This window comes from Anas platyrhynchos, chromosome 2, assembly GCF_047663525.1.
Source record: "Anas platyrhynchos isolate ZD024472 breed Pekin duck chromosome 2, IASCAAS_PekinDuck_T2T, whole genome shotgun sequence".
NCBI classification, from domain to species: domain Eukaryota; kingdom Metazoa; phylum Chordata; class Aves; order Anseriformes; family Anatidae; genus Anas; species Anas platyrhynchos.
This window is the reverse complement of record NC_092588.1, coordinates 145200229-145221517: the sequence shown is the minus strand read 5'-3', so window position 1 is coordinate 145221517 and position 21289 is coordinate 145200229. Positions and strand designations below refer to the sequence as shown.

Sequence of the window (21289 nt, the reverse complement as noted above, 5' to 3'; positions counted from 1 at the left end):
CTCAGCATAGCACAATACACTTAATACATATTTAGGAGTAAAATAATGTGTTGTCATATGAATATGAACAACCATAGGACAAAATATGTTCATCTTTAAAATTCTAGAAATTCTGGAAATGAAGTACCAAGTAAACATTTGACTTCAGAATTTGCCAGATTTCTAATTTTTAATTTTTAATTTTACTAATTATAATCATTTGCAAGTACAATCATTTAAATGTCTATTTGGTTTAATGGGAACAGATTGTAGCTATAAATTAACATGCAAAAAATTAGCATCTCTATTCCAAAGTGGTTTTCCAATACTCTTAATAATAATTAAATATCATCCCAAACTTTGTCTAAACAACACTTTCACCAAAAAAAATACAAGTACAGCTAGTACACAGATGTATAGGAAATGCCTATTCATTTTCTAAAATAAAATTATCCAAACATTAAATCAGTGCCTACAACTGAGAAGTTGTTTCATCTGCTTAATTGATAGCAGTCCTGAGGATAAATTAATAAGAATTTTGGGGACCATGTTTTTTCTTTTTCTTTTTCTTTTTTATTCTTTTTTCCCCTTGCTGGTGATTTGTAATTCAGAGTATGTAATTCAGAGCTGAGATTCAAAAATAGTTATTAATGTTGATATTTATCTAATATGGTATGTTTTTCTTGAAATATATTTTTGTGATCTTCCAGGGTTGGAGAATATTTATAGAAATCTTGGGATACTCACTGAGCAAGTATTAAGTCTATTGGACAGGTCTGTGTATTATAATATTAGAGTATAAACACTATTTTCTTGGCAAGCATCTGAGAGAGAGAAGATAGAATATTGAGTGGCTTTCAGCTCGTGATTTGTAGACTTTTCAGGTTCAGTGAATTACTGGTAAGGTGAATATGAAAGATGACTAAGAAAAACAAATTTATATTCTACAGTACTCTATGTATGAGAAATTTCTTAAAAATCACACACTTTCATTGGCTGTAGAGGAGTCGCTGAGGTCTACAAATAACAGTACTAGTAGGAGTAATAATAATATGTAAACATATGCTAAATTAAAAGTGATTTATTTTTTTTCCCTCTATGTCATGGCAATTTCCAAATTTTTTTGGCTATTAAAAAAAAAAGTTTATTTCCAATAGCCTATACTTGAAAAAAAAATAATAAATTTTCCAACCTCTACTGCCAAAAGTTGTTTGGAGCCTCTTAGAGCTACAGGAAACACTACAAAGTATGCACCTGTGATTCTAATTGCTGCTTTATGCTGTCTGTTGGAAGATGGTGTAGCCCTGCTTTTAAGGTGATGATAGAACATGTTAAAGCTCCTGGGTGATCACAGCTTGACTCTAAGCTAAGTCAGAAAGGCTGCAGTATTCTAACTCCTGTGCTTGACATATTTTATTTCTTTCTCGCTAAACTACTGGGGGAGTTTTCAGTTTCTGATTGGATTGTTTCTTTTGGTCATTTCTGTTTCAGGCTTTCTGCAATACATGTAGTCTGTTTAAACTTGACCTTAGCTATACTCTAGGATTCTCTGGGTCTTGTTCTTGGATTAGAAACAGAGAAGAATCATGTTAGGGGCTCTTAAAATGTTTTGCTTGTTGCGCTTGGTGGAATCTCCCCACCTGAGCCTCCCAAGCTGCTCCATCACAAGCAGTCTATGGAAGAACAAAAGCCATGATGCATGACATGCTTTATACTTCTCCAGGAAATGAAGTAGTGCAAGAAAACCATTATAGTATTTGTAGCAGAAGAAAAAGTCTATTAAGGCTTCTATTGAGGGTTAACAGTCCTTAATGACTTTCATATTTTTATGGGAGTATTACTAAGAATTTCCTGACAGGGCATGCTGCACTGCTGCTGTTTCTTGCAGACATTTCTGAAGCTTTCTTCAACTGATTTAGGTGGTGAAACAAAAGAGTCCAATTTACATCACTTTAATAATCCTCCCTATTAATCTATATGTTATTCAGAATACCCACAAAGCACGAATCAAGTTTTCAGAGTGTTCTGCAGAGGTGAATTCCTTGTCTTTAAGATTGCGTGTAATAACACACAGGGGCATTCCAGGAGAAACCCAAATCATCAGATACTGATTTTGGAAAAGAATGGAATTATTTTATTTTTGTCCACATAACCTACTTGAAAATAAATTATGTAATATGCCAAAAAACTGCCTTTATTGTTTGTTGTTATCCCATTGATGTTTCTTAATTTGTACTTTCAGTGGAGGAAGACACAGAGGAAAGCTCAAGATCTGGTAGAGAATCTGTGTCTACAGCAAGTGACCAGCCATCCCACTCGTTGGAGAGACAGATGAATGGAAGCCAAGATAAAGGCGACAGAAAAAAGGCTGGAAAGGAAAAGAAGAAAGATCGAGATAAAGAGAAGGATAAAATTAAGGCAAAGAAAGGAATGCTGAAGGGCTTAGGAGACATGTTCAGGTAGGTCCTTTGCAATCAAATATGAGAATGAATTATAAAATGCAGCTTTGTCTTTTAGGTTAAGCCTTTATATTGTAACTGTTTCCTGAGGCCGTATTTTACTAGAAAAACACATGCACGACTTATTTAGGCATATCTCTCATTTTCTGAGTTTATGAAAAGTGTCATGAAAGGAAAGCAGCTCAGAATGGAAGAAAAGCTGTTGGGTATAGTGGGCTAAAGGGACTGCAAAGGAAAAATGTGTTTTAAGAATTCAAGCTGCCTGGTCTGTAAAAGAGTCATTGCTGATGTCTAAGTAGTGCACATATTCCTCAACAGATCAAATTTTTTTTTATTTTTATTTTTTTTTACTTCTTAACCTGTGCTGTTCCTAATCCTTTACCCAAAGCTTACGTGTTACTAAATGTGTGGGTATTTTTGCTTTACTGTTAAGCTGTTTGGTGTTATGGAAGTAAGATGCGAAAGAGATACATCAGTTTGAGAATGCAAAGCAGCAGGCTTGTGTCAAGGAAATCAGGATCTAAATAAGATTGGGTGTTCTGTGAACCCACACTCTGGAGAAGGGGTCAGTGTAAGACATGATTTTTACCAAGTACTGAATTTTTTGAAGGGAGACGGTTGTCTCTCCAGCAGACATAAGGGATCTGAAAGGAGCAGACTGCTGAGGGACACCCTGCTGTTCTGGGTAAATGGTGAAACATGACAAACACCTTTGAACACTTGTGGGAAGGGGTGAGAGAGTAAGAAAATCGGTCTTTATTTTAACTAGCTAAAGTAAATAAATATATTTCCAAGAAAAAATAATATGGAAGTGTTTGATTTCTTTTATGTATGCAGTGATTCACTATTTAATTTTGAAGTGAGATACTGGTGTTATTTTAAAGCTTTACTAACAGTGATTCTACTCTGAAAACTTTTAAGTGGAGCTTCAATTTACTTAAAACCTGTTATCATCTTTATCCTGTGATTGAACTTTGGTTGTACCTGCTGAGGTTCTTGAGAGTTGTTCTGTCAGAATGACATTACAAAACTAGTTAACTTTGGATTTAAAAAGTTTGAAAATAATAGTTAGAAAATTTATTTAGAAAAGAAACAAAATCATATCAGGTTGTTAGGCAGCATACACAACAGTACCAAAAGTGTCATAAAAGATAGCCCCACACTTCAGTAGGAGGAGAGTACCTCAGCCTGATCGTATGAATGTGCTGTGGGGCTACCTTCATTTTCTGGGTGCTTGCCTGCCCGAATTGAAGCCCAGCGCAGGGCTGCACCCTGCTCAAGGGGAGAGGAGAAGGTTAGGGATGCAAAATGCCAACCGGTTCTTTTCTGTAGTCTTTGCCATTTTTCTGCAGCTTTGTTTTAGGACTTTAAGATTTCTGGTATAAATGGCTATCACAATATAAATGACAGGCAAAATTGAGGCAAATTATACATAATAAATTCTGCAGGCTGTAAGTAGCTTACTGGGTAACATGAGTGTTATTTGGTGAGGCAGTTCAGTCAGAAGGTATTGCACAGCATCTAGAAATCTGGGCAGCTCCTTAGTCTTTGGGTTCCCCCTGTATAATGCTCCTCGTGCCCAGAGCACCTGTGAGGGAGCTGCTTCCTCTTGCAAGTGTTGGTACGGAGACAAAGATCTGACTTGCAGAGAGTCACCTCCAAACAGGGAAGGCTTCTTGTTTCGGAGAGCCAAGTCAGTCCAGACGTTGTCATCTGCTTTCTTCCCTTCGGCGTTAGAGCCTCGTGTCTGGTGTTCCAGTGTAGCTCTGAAAGCTCTGAATGGAAATTAATGTGAAAGCGGCAATTAGTACAATTTTTAATCAGACACTCCCAGCAAAATATGAAGTAACCTTGTCTGTATGTTTGATATAACACTTCTTACATCTTTAATCTGAAAACTATAATTTTACTGATAAGAAGGTCTGATGATCACTTTGTTGTCTGCACTTCCTAACAGTCAATGTTTCCTTGAGTTATTTTTTCCCTCAGTACCATTTCTGAGTGAACTTTACTTTTCAGTCTCCTCTTAATTAACGTGGGAGCAGTGCTATCCGGATGCAGTTTGACTTCTCCTGGATCTTTAAATTAGCTTGCACCTTGTCAGCCCACCCAGGAGAGGTGCTCCTGGCAAACAGGAAAATGCTGATTGAAGGAATTAAATGTTATGCCTCATTTCCACTCGGTGCTCAGATTTGCTTTGTTGACAGGCATCTCAATAATGTTTGAGAGAGAGGCTTTATTATGGCTGAAAGATAAGCTAGTGCTTCTGCCTATACCATGCTTTGTTTTTGCTGTATATCCAACATACATCATAGATACCGAGTAATCAGGGAAAGAAGTGGTGCAGTGGAAAATAATGATGACAGTAACACTTGAAATTCAAGCCATGATCAAAGCGTAATTGGCTGTTTGGGTTCTTTGCAACACTGTCATTTCTTTGTAGGTCTTTTTCTTTTCTCCTTTTTCTTTCTTTCCTCCTTTTCATTGCTCTTATCGTAAAACAATCTTTCTTCATTAAGTTGTATGGGCAAGAACACTTGCGGGGTGAAATTACTGTTAACTGACACTTTATTCGATGCCTGTATTTAGCCAAGGGGCTTTTTACTGCCTGTATGCAAACTGACAGCTTCTGAAGCAGAGTCTATGTAATGTATAAAAATAAGTCTCCTTGCCTTCAGTTAAAATCTTAGGATTTGGTACTGGGATCTTCATTAAACTGTACCATGAGATGAGAACTCCCACAAGGGGATCCTAGGTTACATTTATCCTTCAGCATCTAGTCATCATTTCCAAGAAATCCCAGGATGATTCAGATAGCAGGTTAAAATCATAAGTAAATCTTTTAAGTACTCGCATTGTTTTACTGCTTTCATCAAACAGAGCAGAGAGGCTTGATGTAACCGTGAGCGAGAGCTGTAAAACACAGTGCTCTGACACACCAAGCTCCCCTTGTTTCCTGAGGACCTTTGCTCACACTGGGCTGCAGACAGTCTGGAAGTTCACCCTTCTCTCAATGAAATAAATCTGTCTGAGTACGTGTGTATTTCTTTTTCCAAATTGACATTTGAGAGCAGAAGAGAATAATATTTATAAATTTGACATTTGGCTTAACGGTCTCTCTTTCAGCTCACAGATAAATATAGGGTATAAGTAAACCTAGAAAAATGTTGAACAAAAATATTGATCTCTCTGGGGAGATTCTGACAGATCAGCTTTGGTGCTGCTTGTGGGTGCTGCAGAACTTGCTTACACCAGAACATATTTGTTTTACCTGAGCAGTTGCATCATCCCCCTGTCTGTCTTATCCCTGCAGTGGGATTATGTGTTATATTCTCTGTCTTTAATCACATACCGGGGAGAGGCTGTGCAGTTCCACCTTCTCCACTGCTGACATTTAAGGGGTGCCTGGATGGCCATTGACAGCTGAGCAAATAATTTTGGGGAAGCTGATAAAAAGTTCTGCTAGTTTTTGTGTCTTGCTGCTAAGAAGGCTTGAATAGATGTATGTTTTGACATCAGAAGATTATAAAAATCTTTATGCATCTCCAACTGGAAGCTAAAATACGTTTACTCATTTCTGAGTGTGATTTTGTTTATTTCTGTAGAGATTTTTCTTCCTGATTAAATGAACCTGACAAAACCATCCAGTTGATAAATAAGTCATTGTAGTACTGCGTTAAGCAAGAGGCTCCGTAGTTTCAAACAGTGCACCTATAATTAGTGCTGGTAGGGATGCATTAATTTGATGGGCTTCTAAGTTGTGGGATTCTGTGATGTTCCTCTCCTGAGAGAGAAAATTGTGTATGCTGCTTACTTTTCCCTCCTCCTGCCCCTGTCAATACAGGATATTTTAATTTATGAAAGTGGGGACTGTCAGTATGTAAGATTTGAGATTATTCTTACTTGTAGCTGTGCATGAAATGATGCTCTGCTGTGGTGCAGCTGATTGCCTGAGATCCTTATACTTCCTCCCTGCTTATTCACAGTGTACAAGCTTGGATAAAGTCTTTAGATGGTTGACTAGCCTGATGAAATAATATGTCATAGATGGAAGAAGTGGCAGCTCTGCATCTTTCCCCAGCTTCCCCAAACCACGTATAATATTCTCTGATAGCCCAAAACCATGACTTGGTAACACGGTGACATCACTATGATTGTTCCACTAATGTTTTGGATTTTATTTTGTTTGCAGGGAAGTAGAAGGCCACAATCTTACTGGGGATTTTGTATAGGAGGACTCTCAATGGAGAGTTTTGTGATTGAAAAATTATGTCTGGCAAAGTGCTCAGTCTCAGGAAACGCTGTGTCTGAGGAATAACGTGTTTAGAGAAACTGAACTACTAAGATGTTGAGAAAAAAAGAGAAAGGCAGCTTTGGGTTTCCAAAAGGAAGAAGAGAAGTAGCAACAAGTCATGTCATGGTAAAATAATATTGGAGGGACAGTCACTGTGTGATAACAAAAGCATGCTGAAACAAATTGATATATATCAATACAATGAGATAAAAATGGGTTCGAAAATACAAATGGTATGTTTGAGTTTTTGTGGGGAACTGCTGAGGAGAATGAAAGATGTGGGGATATACCTACTGTGTCTTAACCTCTAGTTGAATTTAGAAAATATTTTCATTATTTTTGGAGTTTGCTAATGAGAAGGATGTAATATACTTTGAAGTAACTGTGGATAAGTATGTAACAAGAAATAAATACATTTTCTACTGTAGGAATTAAAACCTCAGTCCACAGAAACATAGTTTGTCAGTGGGGAAGCACGGGGTGTTGAAGTTTATGGAACAAGACAATATATTTAACATTAAACATATGCATAGGTGTTTTTATTACTGGAGACTGTATATTTCAAGATCTGGCCTGTCAGGATGATAAAAATGTAAATCTGTGACGTATGGTGACTAATCTTCAATTCCTCTCTTGATTATTGTAGCATCCAGGTGAGTAAATCAATGCACTGAATAGTGAATGCAAATGTAATATGTCAGATTACCATTAAAATCTAATCCTAAAATTACATTTAAAATGATTACTGGGAACCTTGTAGTGTTGTTTATTCCAGTTCTGTAAGAGGAAATAGATAATTTATTTTACAACCTTGTTTAGCTGAAATCAGATACACTGTTGTCTTTTTCCCCCTTTTTCCCACACAGCTGCTTCCAAGGTGCTGAGAATATGTCCCTTTAATAACAACATTCAGAAAGTTTAATAACAACCTTCAGACTTTTAAGCAGACACGTGGCAAAAAGGTTTCTGACTTGTGTAAAATACTGTTGAATTATATCCCAATCAACAAGACTGGCAAATACCTTGAACCTGATAAAGTCAGTGGTCTGATTTTCATCATGCAATTACTTAAGAAGCAGCAATAATTGTATTTTGTGTGGAAGCATGGCTAATAGGACTTCCTATCGGTGAATAACACTTTTTGATACATGAACTTGATAGAAAACATAGGAATAAACTCTGCAAGTTAGACTTTTTTTTTTTTTTTTTTTAAAGTGCTCTGCTTTTGGCACAAAATACCATAAATCTTGAGTCTTAGAACATAGAGGAAGAGATTATTGCTTAAGCACCTGTCTGTTGTATCATCTTAAACTTCAAAGATTGTTGCTTGTACACTGAATTGCACCTGGATTTGCTAATACTCATCTGAGAACATTGCAGACAGCTTGTGGTACTTATGCTAAAAATTTCATCAAAAAAGTTGAGCTGGGTCGTTGCTCAGGTAAATGGAATTTGGGGCCATTTGTGCTCTGTTTTTTGCCTGCTACTACTCTCTGTGCCAGCTGGCACAACTATCATTAAGTCCACATCTGCTTCCCCTCTTCTACCAGCTAGAAAAAGTGTGTGCAACCCACTGAAAGCCTAAATGCAAGGTCTAAGTGTGCTGGGTTTTAATTTTTCTGGGGAAGGAGCGTAGTCCTCATCCTGGCTGCAAGCTGAATACTGCTAATGACACCTTGGTCTGCGCTGCTCTGGGCTACTTTGTCCTGATCCATTTTCAAAGTTTCAGGCAGCCCCTGGGATGCACAGTCAGTAAAGCCTTTCAAATGAAATCAGCCATGCAGCAAATTGTCATCTTTGATGCAGACAATTACCCAGGACTCTTGCAAATGTCTTTCAAAGTATTTTCATATTTTTTACTTCCTTCTTTCCAATTAAAAGTAAATAAGGGACAGAAAGAGATAAGCTTGATTGAAAATAGCTTTTCTTTTCAGAAAGGCAAGCGATTCTCCTTTCTTCCTCTCCACACTTTTTCTCTTTCCCGTTGTTTCCTTCTGCATGGGGTAATCAGTTGCTTGGAGGAGATTTGTGTTTCATTGCCCGCATCCCCAAACACCCCGTGGTACAGATGTTGATGACTAAAATATAATTGGGGCAGGGGGCAGTGGAAAGGCAAATTCTTTTTTGTAATCCGAACAACCTCACATAATCTGTCAGGGATTTAAGGAATGTAGCTTCATTAAATGGTTGGTAAACTCTGTGACTTTTACACGAAACACAGAAAGCGGTGGTATGCAATTGTGCGAGAGAGATCTGAAACGAGAGATTAACATAATCGTATGTGGCTTTCTAGTTTGTCATTCTGACAGAAAGCAGCTCTTTGTTGCATGTACTCTTAACACCGGATTTTCCCATAGTAAATCTTGAACTTGTAAATCTGACGAGGGTATATTGTATGTTTTTTTAATTTGGATAGAATCAGAGCTTTTGTTTCTAACATCCTGAAATAAGTGTCGGGATGACCTGATACTAGAGACAAGTTCATAGTAGCTGCTAACATATTCTCCCAGTATTCTTCCTTTGCTTGTCAGTGAGTTTAAATAGAGAACCTTTGACATCTACAGTACCGTATCTGACTGCAAAGCAAGTGAGGGAGGCATGCAGCATGACAGCTGAGCCCTCCAAGATCCTTCCTGGCGCTCTGCAGCGTTTCTCTTCCAGGCCTGGAGTATGAATATAGAATGCAAGTGTCAAGGATGACACCTACTTTATAATCTCTGTAAAGCAAGCCTTTTCATAGAAGAATTTGTTGACAGTTCAGAGATTCAAAGTCAATTTCAGTTTTAGCTCGTTTAGAAATAGGATTTTTTCCTCCACCTGATGTGATAATTGAAGACTACTAACTAGTCAACGTGTTAGTCCCTAACAAAGTACGGTAAATAAATACTGTCTTCAGAAGTGAAGAATCTGTTAGATGAAAAGCTCCACTAATGGCATTTGTTTCATTATCTGTTGGAAATGTTCCTTGGGGATTTAATTTGCTGCTGATAGCACTGGTATATTGATACAGGTTACAGATGCTTTGCCTCTAGATTGTTTTTAAAGCTGAGTCTTTTTTTGAAAATCCTTTTTAAAAACAGGAATAGGAATGTATTTCTTGGAAGAAAATTAATGTAACTTGAAGTATTTTTACAGCAGAAGATGTCACAGGCTATTACGTCGTAGTTACTCGAGGTACCTAAGCGGGCAGCTGCAGGAGAGCTGATCCTTTTCTAAAAGACAAAGCTCTAACTTACAGCTGCGTTTCACTTCTTGTGAGCAATCTGGATTCACAGTGTGTAGGAATGTTGATGCCCTGCTAGGATTTTCGTGTGTCTTACTGTTGTGCAGAGAAATAATCATTAAATACAGAGCTGTAAAACACTTCAGTGAGAATGGCAAAATAGGTTTAAGTCAGTATGATTTCTGAAATGAAATATACTGGAATAGAAATAGTCTGTGAGGTCATGCATTTTCATGAATACAGTAAGAAAAGGGTGGATATAAGGCATTTAGAGAGCTTATTTAGGCTTTTATGTTGTTGTTGCTATTTCTGAGAAAAATAAGAGGAACAGAAGTTTTGTAGAAAGAGTAGAAGAGAAGCTGATATTAGAAACACAATACCCATGGGGTTTGCAAGTGCTATGTCCCCCACTTTGAATCCTTTTATCAGTTCTTCTAGAGGGGAAAAAAAAAAAAAAAGGAAGAAAAACAAGAAGCAATCAAACAAACAAAAGAAACGAAAAGGAAAAAAGTAGAATTAGGAAGAACTGAACAGACATTGAAAATAATACACTGATGGAATGATTCCGGCAGGAAGGGATCTCTGCTTGGTTCAACCCCTGCTCACAGCAGTCCAACTTGCACATTTCATCAGCTTGCCGAGTGTCAAGCCCCGTTGAGTTTCAAATATCTCCAAGGATGGAGATTCGGCTGCCTCTGTCGGCAGCCTGTTCCAGTGCTTAACCACTCTCCTAGTGAAAACTATTTGTCCTCGGCAAAAGGAGATGGGAACAAGATTCATTGAATAATCACTGGTACAAAAAATCAGAATCAATTAACATCTACTTATCCTTCTCACGAAGCACAAATATGTATGTAAAATAAGATTGTCATCCAAAAAGTTTAAATTTTAAAGGATGTTTGTGATACACGATTACCCTGAGGGTCTTGCTGGCCCTGAAGTTCCTTGATCATCAAGAATATAGAAAATAACATGGCTAAGCACACGTTTGTGACTGTGAGCCACCCATTGTGTGTTAAGTTTTAAGTAAAAATTTACCTGTAAACAGGTGATTTTTGCTGTGTTTCTGTGTGTCTTGCTCTAAATAGTTTTGAACTAGCAACTAGTGAGACACCAAGCGTGACTGTCTGATACCTAATAGCAACCAGTATAATCCACTGAGCTAGAAAAGATTACGATTTTCTTTAGAACCGAGGAAGAAACAGTCTGCGGAAATCTTTCTTTCTACTATTTCATGTGACACTGGAAACTATCATCTGGTTTTCAATTAAAAATATAAATTCTGTGTTGCACTCATTCTGGTATTCTTCACTTTCATCTCGAAGTACAGATACAAAGTAAAACCTTGAGCATTTGTAGTTCAGCCAGTCACAAAGAAGGTGGTTTATATTACTTTTGGAGGGAGAGAAAATGTTATTTTAATTCTTTTTGTGTTCAGCACATTCTATAAAGTTTTGTGTAAAAATATAAGAATGCAGCGATACTTGGTTGAATGATAACTGGTAAGCCCCCTTACCCTGATATTTTGTCTTTGATGGTAATCAGTAGTAACTGCCAAAGGTGGAGTACCAGGACAGGTAACTATATAGTGGTTCTTCTCTGACCTGTCTAATAGGCTTTCAGTGTTCATCAGCTCAAGAATCTTTTGAGATAATAACACAGGTGCCTTTGTATTCAAGTACAAAATAGTATGTCTGTCTTCAGTTCTTAGCAATTTATCCTGTTGCTGACAATTTGTTATGTATTTCCCTAATTCCAAAACACTAACAAATTTTGTAGAAGATCATAAACAAAATTCTCTTTTGAAGATCATGTAGAATGACTTGTATCAAGGAGATACTTTTACACGATGAGAGTGAAGACCTGATTGCAATGCATTGCAATAGATCTGACTCATTATATGTCAGTGTTTTATGGCACTCAGGTAAGCATGTTTGCAAAGTAGCAGTAAACCTTTTTGATGTGCAATAACATTTCAGTAGTTAATGTAGTGTTCCTCTGCATATTAACTTTTACTGCTTCTGTACAAGCTTACAATGAGCAGGAGTGCAAGAAAAGGCTGTAGATGTTTGTAAAATAGACCCTGCTGGAATACATTCATTTCATGAACTAGTTTTACAGGGTATGTTTGGCTAGCTGATGATGTGACTAACAGTAAATCTTGAAATGTTTACTTCTGCAGAAGATAAATTCGTAGTCTGTACAAATGCTAACACTTTTTTTCAGGACTTTTTTTGACGTCAGCCTTATAGCTCCTGCTCCTAAAAGGAAAAAGAATATGGTGTGTTTTCATGGAGCTACTTCATGGTTCTATCTGCAGCATACCTAATAACATCATATCGATATAGCTATTTTAAAGGATTTGAAAGTTTATGTTGGAAGTATGTTAGTAATGCTGTATCGGTAGGAAAATTATTAAAAAATAATTAGTTTAGCAGATGTATTAACTTTATAGACTTTACTTTGTCAGGGAGATGCTAACAGTAGAGGCTGCAGAAAGTTAGTCCCAGAGTTATTTGTGCTTGCAGTCTAGAAGTCTCTGGGAGTTTGACAGGCCATTTAAGCTTTGAGGAAGAACTGTTTTCTCATTGTGAAAATGGGATAGCACCTTCTCCATGCTACAGTCTCCAAGTGCTTTGATGTTCTCTGGCATTTCCTGCCTTATAGAAATACAAAATATCTGTGTGCTAAAAGCATAGGCTATCTACTGCTTCCAGATGGTGGTGTTGGGTTTAGTTTGGAAGGTGGATGTGATTTTTGGAAGACTGAAAATATATGTAGATTTTCTGTTAATGCTGCTGCAGGTAGTACTTCATAAGAAAATGTCTAATCAGAAACAAAGTTTGTGGATTAGCTATATAAAGTTTTGCAAAAGAGAATTTAGTAACAAAAATGCATCTCGAATCTTAGCTGTATCAGCATTTTTGAGTACCACAATAATGAATGTAGGACATTTTTGTACCAATTGCAAATGCTTCCAGCATATTCAACACCAGGTGTACCAGAAATATTTAGAATGCAAGATGAATTACTGTTACACATTTCAACAGCAACATACCACAAATAAATCTCAAATATTTCACAATATTATTTTAGATACTATCTTTGTCTGTAACCCATAGTGCTAAAATCCTGAAACTGAGAACACAACATGCTTCTACAAGCACCAGTTTCATGTGTAATGTTACAGATAAAGTATTTCTTTCCTCTGATGTTGCTGAGCAGGTAATGATACCAACAGTGCTATCATCTGTAACTGCTAGGGGTCCTGATATCATCTTTGGAACTCAAAATACTTTGCTAATTCTGTTTGCCTTTTATAACTGTAAAAGTAAGAAAACAGCTTGTGTAAGATAAAAGTGAAGACTAGGTGCCATTTTCAACAGGACTTAAGTTTTTTTTTAAGATTTTTTTTTAGACTATAATAAAAATTATGTTTTACATTCAGAAGAAATACTAACATGGCAGTGGCGATTGCTGTAATACTGTCTGCAGCACAAAGCGCAAGCAGACCTGATCTCATTTCAGGAAGAAAATCTTGGGAGCTGAGTATCTTAGATGTCAAGATTGGGTTTATTTTAAATATCATCTGTCTGGTTTTCTAAATAAATATAAGCTCAGTCACTCACTTATAGTGCCTGAGCAGATACAAATGAGATCAAAAATGCCAGTGCATATGGGGCTGGTGCCAGTCTCAGATCTTCTGTGCTAGGAGCTTATTTACAGGGGGGCTGAAACCCCAAATCAAACCCCACCACCCCACATCTCTTGCCTTTAATTAGTCCAGTACGAGTCCTGGCTTGTACACATTTTCAATCTGAAATAAATCTCTGTTCCCAAATTGGCCCTGAAATAATCAGCAGCGTAAATCGCAACTGATAGAGTTATCTCGACTGCAGTTACCGTGCAGACAGCTCAGGCTCCAACTACTGGCAGCTGCAGGATGCTGGGGGTCCCCAGGGCTCAAGGTAGCTCTGGGCAAGCCCCTGCGCCAGCTGCTGTGGGGACTCGCTGCCAAGCTGGCTTCCCAGGGCTGATCCACCCGAGCCTCATTGCGTCCGCCCTGGAGATGTTTTGTTCCGCTGCTGCCGCTGTGGTGCAAAGTCTTGCTCTTCGTTTTCCACCCGGAAGGTATCGCGTATATAAACTCAATTTTCGTGCCGCTGGGCAGAGTACCAGCTGATAGAATCGGCAGAAATGTGCGAAGCCAGCAAGGGCATGCTAACGCGTGCTAAAAAAGAGGCTTGGCTCAGGCTGGGTCCTCTGGCTTAGCCTTGTCTTTGTAGCAGAGTTCCAGAACAGCGTAGCTATTATTTTTTGCCTTTTGTTTTTATGACCACTCAGGGGCATTCAGTGTAACTTAATTAAGTTTTGTTCTAGAGCACTTGGATAAGTTTCCTATTGGCATTAATTTTTAATAATTTGCAAGTAAAGTTGATTCTTTTTCATCTCCGAAGAGACTTAAGTGATGCTGTAGAACCCAGAACGGGACAGGAAACCCTCAAATGTAGCCCACAGCCACCTGTGCTCAGGTACTGCAGCTCAACAAGGGGAATTGCATTTTTCTGCCATAGGCGTCCTCAAAGATAATGGCAGCTGCCAGCTCATCTGGGCTTTGGGGAATATTTTCGTTAGACACGTCCCACAGATCCTACAGTATTGTCTGTTGTCCTGTACTGAAAAACAGTTGTGTCTTCCCTGCTTCCTATGAAGTGTAAATATGTGAACGAGACTAAAGATATAGAGACATCACTTATAGCTTAATTTACCCTACAGAGGTTATTTTCTAGGAGATTCGTATCAACCACGACTTTCAGTAATTGACAGAAAAAGTGCTGACTGACATATTAACATTTCTAGATAATGAGATCTGTAGGGAAGTTTTAATCTTTGGAAGGTTCCGGATGAACTGTCAGTAGTTTGATTAACTTTTTGTGCATCTGTGTTGGCTTTTGCTGATTTTATACAGTGTAATTGCCAGGCTGCACAACTAAGTTGTTGGAGTAATGTTACTGCAATTTCCTGGTCTAACTAGCTGGTGTTTTACATTTGTGTCCTCCCTTCTTTGCTGGTTGCAAGTGTATCTTCAATAATCTCTTTTATTGCAACTCACGTTTACATAAAGTATGCCGTGTTCATATATACACGAGCAAGCGTTTCAGTTGCAAACTGGAGTAATGAAGACTTTTTGTACCAAAAAAAAACCCAACAACTATATATATTTTTTCTTTTCTGCCAAGAAAGAGTTGAAGCAAATTTCCCTTGCAACTTTTCTTTCTTTTTTCTTTTTTTTTTTTTTTTGGCCTTGAGTGCCAGTAAAACGGATGGTTTTTTATGCTTCATTAGCATTTCTTATAAGATCTGCCTTTAGACCAGTACCCATTTTCTAAATTGTACTTCTGTAAGGTTGGAAAAAATCATGGTAACCAGATGCAGTATTTGTCTCTGGCCTGGCAAAGTGTTAGATTTAACAAAAGAAGCTAATAGAAATGTTCAAATTGACCCTTCTCATCATTTGGACTTCTTGGAGCTCAATCAATCTCTCATTATTATCAGAGTTATTCACGCAGAGGCAGAAGTGCTAGTATTTCTCATAATCAGCCCTTGAGCCAGATGTAATTTGCAATTTTGTAGCATTGTATTTTGAAACAATAATGCATTAAAATGAACAGAGCAGGAATTAGAACTGTAGCTGTCAGGATCATGTTGAAGAGTAGCCATGGTTTAAACGCTCTCTGTGAGCACTCCTAGTGGACACTGGTAATTAGAGGCATACAATGTAGTATTATTAATACCTAAATTGGCCCACAATTTTTGAACTAATCTGTAGAGTGCAACAAGTACAGCAGTAGACGTGTCCCCATCCTGGTCTGCATGGTTGCACTGTAGCAGTTGTCCAGTGAATTGCGTGGGGACGAGGTTTTGTGACTTGCTCAACATGGCGTGAGCAAGAGCAAGAGGGCCCAGCATGCTGGGCAGGAACATTTTACCCAACTCAGAAAAGGTTGCTTAGGTTGTAGAAGAATAATCACTGTGCTTTAGAATCAAAACTAGTGGGGCACCTGCTAACAGTAGGCGACTATTGGTGCTTAGCATGTAGGATTACTTTTTTACAAAACCTGTTTTATAGCATTACATAGAGCAAAGCAGAGGGTTGTATGTCCATTTCTATGTATGTAGAGTGAGAATGATGACTTGACATCCTGGAGGCCTTCACGTAGACTTTTTCAGGATTCTTGCTCTTCATTTTGTAAGTGAAACTTAACTTTATTTTTCTGCAGTTTGTATTTATAGTTTTCCATTTATTGTTGTAACATCTTATTGCCCAGCATTCCCAGTACTGGATTACTTGACAGGACAGTCTGCAGTCTGGAGTGGCAAATTCTTGCTGAGAAGGAGGACAGGAGCATTTTTAAGTGCATTAAATAACAGTGCGGAAAGGATATGCTGCCCATGAAGTTTACATTCTCTATGAAAAGACTGAAGTAGTTTGGCTGTATCACACATATCAGTTACTTTCTTCCATGACAAATAGCTCATGCTTTGTATGTGAACTCTAATCTTGGAGCAAGGAACTCTGTGGTCAATAACTACTCTCATTTTGGTATATATTTGCACTATATTAAAGAGGTTTTCTCACAAAAGCAAACTTTAAAATACTTAGTTACAAAACTTCCCTTAAAATGTCATGTAGTGCTTTTGTGGCTGCTGCTACCATTGATGTTTGCTTGCAGAGCTGTATCTAAGCAGAAGCTTTCTCTTTCATTCCTCATTCCTTCCAGGATGCCACAATCCACAGCTTAACAGGTTTTGGCTCACCACCATGGAAATCAGTTATTTATGGTGACTTTTAGTACGTTGTGGTATTGCTTACTGAGTTGGTTCGGCCGTTCAACAGATGAATCTCTTGTTTGTTTGCTGTCTCGGTGGTGTTTTTACAATATTATCATTGTAAAAGTATCCCCACTTCCTTTGACCTTCTCAGCCTGCAGTAGTTTGGATTAGTAGTTTGTTTTGTTTTTTTCTTATTTCTTGTGAATTATTATTATTATTTTATTACACCTGTCAATGGTTCCTGCTGCTTTTAGGCAATCACAAGAAGCAATGCAAGATTATCTTCTGTTTAGAAATTTGCAAACAGATGGTATCTCCTAAAAGAAATCTGTTTTTAAAAGTTCCACCATTTTATGCTGGAAGTAAATATTACAAATGCTTAAGTTGTGAAAAGAGAGCGCCTTGGTGTGAATAATATTCTGCCTGTTGTGTCATGCCTTTCAGGAAATGTTATCAAAACTGTTTATGAAAATAATTGAATGAAACCTCATGACATGTCTATTGGTTTGGCATTATACCCGCTTTCTATGAAGTCGGGATATTGACTCACAAAGGCAGGCGGATTAAGCTTCAGCGGCTGGAACCAGTTACCAGTCCCATATGTTGTTTCCACGTCTTTCCAGGAAGTTGTTGGGGGAATGGCTGGTAATGTCGCACACGAAGTGTGGCGATGTTTCTGCTGTCCTAGCTGCTGGTTTTGGGAAGCCTTCGTTTGTTCAGCTCTACATGAATCCCTACCTGAACAGCACCAAAAGTGTTTTTTAGTGTTTGTAAAGTGAACCACAGGATGCAGGGAGAAAATATGTGAATATGATATCACAGAAGAGCCTTGCGTGTTGTGTAGTACTCATTGACTGGAAGGCAACTGCAGAGAGGGCTAAAAGTTTGGTTGTCCTGGTTTTAGTTTCTTTATTCATGAGCACATGAGTGTATTGCTTGAAGATGATCTTTATTGCTCTGAAGTGATATGCGTGTATCTCTCCAGAGGTTTTCTCAATTTCCATGAGTTATCTGTGTCTTTCTGTAATGCCTGTTTCTTGGTTTGGGACACCTAAATTCTCCAGGAACCTTCCTGGCAGAGAGGGGTTTCAGCTGACTGCTGTACCAGAAAGTCTGCTGTTTCCTCAGGTTTAACATCACCGAGGAAACCTGTACAAAATAAAAAGTTGTAAATGCTCAGTTCAACTATGCCCACAAGCTCCTGTAGCCAGGTACCTTGCTCCTGCTTGCCTGTACATCAGCGCTTCTGTATCACCTCAGGACAGTGATGCTGCTGAGTCACTCCAGCTTCTTCTGTCATCCCTCCTAACAAGTGGAGCTTTATCCACTAATTTGATTAGATGTGACAACTGGCTGTTGCTTGAAATACACTTCGAGTATGTAAATGTTTGCACTTAAAAGGATATTTTTAAAAATAGCACTTGCACAATTTTGCTTCTAAAAGAAGGCTTATAAACACTCAAGTCATCACGAGCCAGGGTGATTTTTGTTTGTGTGCTGTGTTGAACTGTTGTTTATGCTTATTAAATTTTATTTTAGCAACAGAATGTTTGTGTGTGTCACAATAATCTTTTGCAATATAAATCTTACCATTTTGCTGACACAGGAGGGTGAAAAAGACTACACAAGTCATTGCAAAATCCTGTGAGTAGCATTAGGTTGCGTGTGTGAGCACTGTTGCTACTACAGGGAAAAGAACATGCATTGAAGACAGAAGGCACTGATGGAGTAGCTCAAGACACTTACCATTTGTTAATTTTTAATGATGGCCTTTTTTCTATTAAGGAACATAATGCTACTGAACTTCTTCTGTCTCAATCAATTTTTGTGTTTTTTCATTAATCAACTAATGCATGTTTCTTCTATAGCTCTTTATTCTAATGAAATATGTGGATGATTTGGCAGACGACAATGGTCTCATCAGTAACGCATCAGAGAAAAATCCATTTAGCAGATTATATGTATATTTGTTTTGTTGTATCAAGGAGACTGGTATATATTCTTGTAAACTGAAGCTATTTTTAAGATAAGTTGTAAATATGGAATTTCTGCTGCTACCAACCATACATTCTCCTTTCTTCATTTCTTCAGTCTATTTATTTATGAAAAATCATTTACATGTACATTTTATATCCATTTTACATATCTTTATATATGGCATCATGATGTAGCTTGAGCTTGTTCTTTAAATGTTCTGTTGCAATCCAAGCAGCTTCCTTCTCTGTTTAGTCTCGCACTGTTTAGTCGCTCTGATGCATTGGCCCACAGCCACTTTCTAGTTGGTATCTTTCTGTCGAGTGTGATAGGTGCTGGATGAGGCCACCTCTTTGTGGGTGACGGTCATTCAAGCAAGTAAGTTTGAATGTAAGCCAGCTAGGGACTGACAGAGAGATCTGGGTGTGCATTTGAGTTTGATTAGATTATCCTCAAAGTTCATGGGATTTCCTATTTTAGGGTCAAGCATCAGGCGTATAGGTCTGTGTTCTCGTCTTTTTGTTAAGTATAATACAACAAACTAGTACCATAGGGTCTGAGGATAGCCCTTTCCTCTAATGTGATCTTTAAAAAATGATCCGCTCATATTTTTGGATTTTTTCACTTACTATAATTGCTATTGTTGGCTGAGTTTCAGGATTCAGTCTGTGGATCGGTGAATATGACTTTGAGCATTTACACTTATCTTGAAATTTTCTCTAACCCTTAATGTAAAAGGAGAATTAAGAAGCTATAAATTAAGTAGAACCCTGGAGTATCTTGGCAATTAGAATGAACAAGATTTCAGCTGCTCTCTTTCATCTATTTCTCACACTCTTGGACAGACAGGGTATTTTTAATTTACAACCTGTATTCAATTAGTCATAGAAGTTTTTTTTCTGGAAGTTCTTGCTTATGCAGTTACAGAATAAAATTAAACTGTTTTTAGCTAACTTTTTATAGCTAACGTTTAGCTGTACTGTAAACAGGGTTTAGATGAGAGAACTGCTGAATAAAGTAGCTGATAAGTGAGATGTTGTTCATGTCTTTAAATGTTGCTACTGTTATAAAAATATCATTATTTAATACACGTGTGTACTCAAAGAAATACTAAGCTATGTCTATGAAAGAATATGATAATAAACAGGTAATTTTTTTAATTGTTTGGGGGGGAAATGTCCATTTTCCTTTTGATCTTTATTTTTCACTCTGTGTTCTGCTTCTTACAACTCAGACTGGGGGAAGTGGTGGCTGCAGATCAGCACTGTGCTGCTGTGACAGCAGGTGCTCCACAGCATCTGATGTAGCTCAAGCTTTAGCATCAGGACTTATTCTGTCCTAAATATGCAAGGCAGCAGTGTATGCAACTCAGCTGCTTGTGCTGTGCGTCATGGGGTGACTTGTGTCTCTGCAGTGGTATCTTGTGCGCTGATTTTAGGTAGGGCTTTTATAGCTCACAAATTGTTGGCAGCACACTTAGGATATGACAGGAGCTTGGAATTAGATTCTCAGGATTGTCTGAACATCAGTGTCGCAGATGCTCCTTTTCTGCACTGTTTTGGTTTTTAATTGCAACAGGAGTTCTTGCCTTTGTTTTTAAACACGATCCTCCTTTTCACTAGTGCAAGAAGCTTTGATTCTGCACTGGTCCTGAGCAGTTCAGTTCTTGTGTCTACTTCAGGAAAAAAAAAATAAAAAAATAAAGTTGTAATTTCATTTGCATTTGTAAGACCTGCAACGAGTATAGCAGCATCCAGCTTCACAGCAATGAGAATGAGATGATCATGGGTTCAGACAAGGGCCTGCAAATCTCCAGGTGCTTCAGGCACACACTACCCAGCTGTGTGCAGTTGAGAACAGCTCCTGCATCAGTGAGGTGAGCAGCGAGGGCTGGGATCAAATCACTCGGCAGTATTCTCAAGGCCATGTTCTCGCAGAAGTCTGGAGACTCTCTGACACAGGACAAATGGGCGGTGATTGCTATTTTGCAAGGGAGATATTGTTAGCGATTGCACTCTGTGAGCTTCCAGCCGTAGGTTGTTATTACGAGTGAGCAGTTGCTTCAGTGGGGGAAGTTATTATGTGGGTGTGCCAGGACATTCAATGTGTGCATTATGGAAGAAATAGTGCTGGCAGCAGTAAAATTCCTAAGTTGCCGTGGGTCATGTATAGGACACGCATCCTAATTCCATCGTTCCTTCCTTTGGAGTGAGCAGTAAAGAAATAAGACTTCACAATGATGCACGTGCTGGTGGGTTGCAGGGAATGTGTCACTCACGTTATAGTGCTCATGGGACAAGTCCCAGAGTGTGCCACTTGCACATTTAATAAGGTGAAACTTTTACAGAGGTAAGCCAGATCTTTTCCCTGAGCCAATCTGGGGTGTTATAAAATGCCAGGAGTAATTCTGGGGACCTGACCCACACTTTGCTTCTTTTGAATCACACAGGTACACAAGTGCCACTGGAGAACAGGGAGGGGTTCTAGCATGGGCTGCCAAGCCTCTGGGTGGCTGTATGAGGTGTA

At 38.2% G+C, this 21289-nt stretch overlaps 1 protein-coding gene across 27 annotated transcripts in view; it reads left to right on the top strand.

Annotated features, from left to right (window-relative positions):
• The window catches only part of PARD3 (par-3 family cell polarity regulator), a 443789-nt gene that overhangs the window by 299349 nt on the left and 123151 nt on the right, over window positions 1-21289 (top strand). For all 27 annotated transcript variants that reach the window (XM_072033793.1, XM_072033801.1, XM_072033797.1 and 24 more), the window contains one exon: window positions 2222-2438. In XM_072033793.1, the coding sequence (XP_071889894.1) occupies window positions 2222-2438 (217 nt within the window). The remainder of the gene's footprint in view (window positions 1-2221; window positions 2439-21289) is intronic.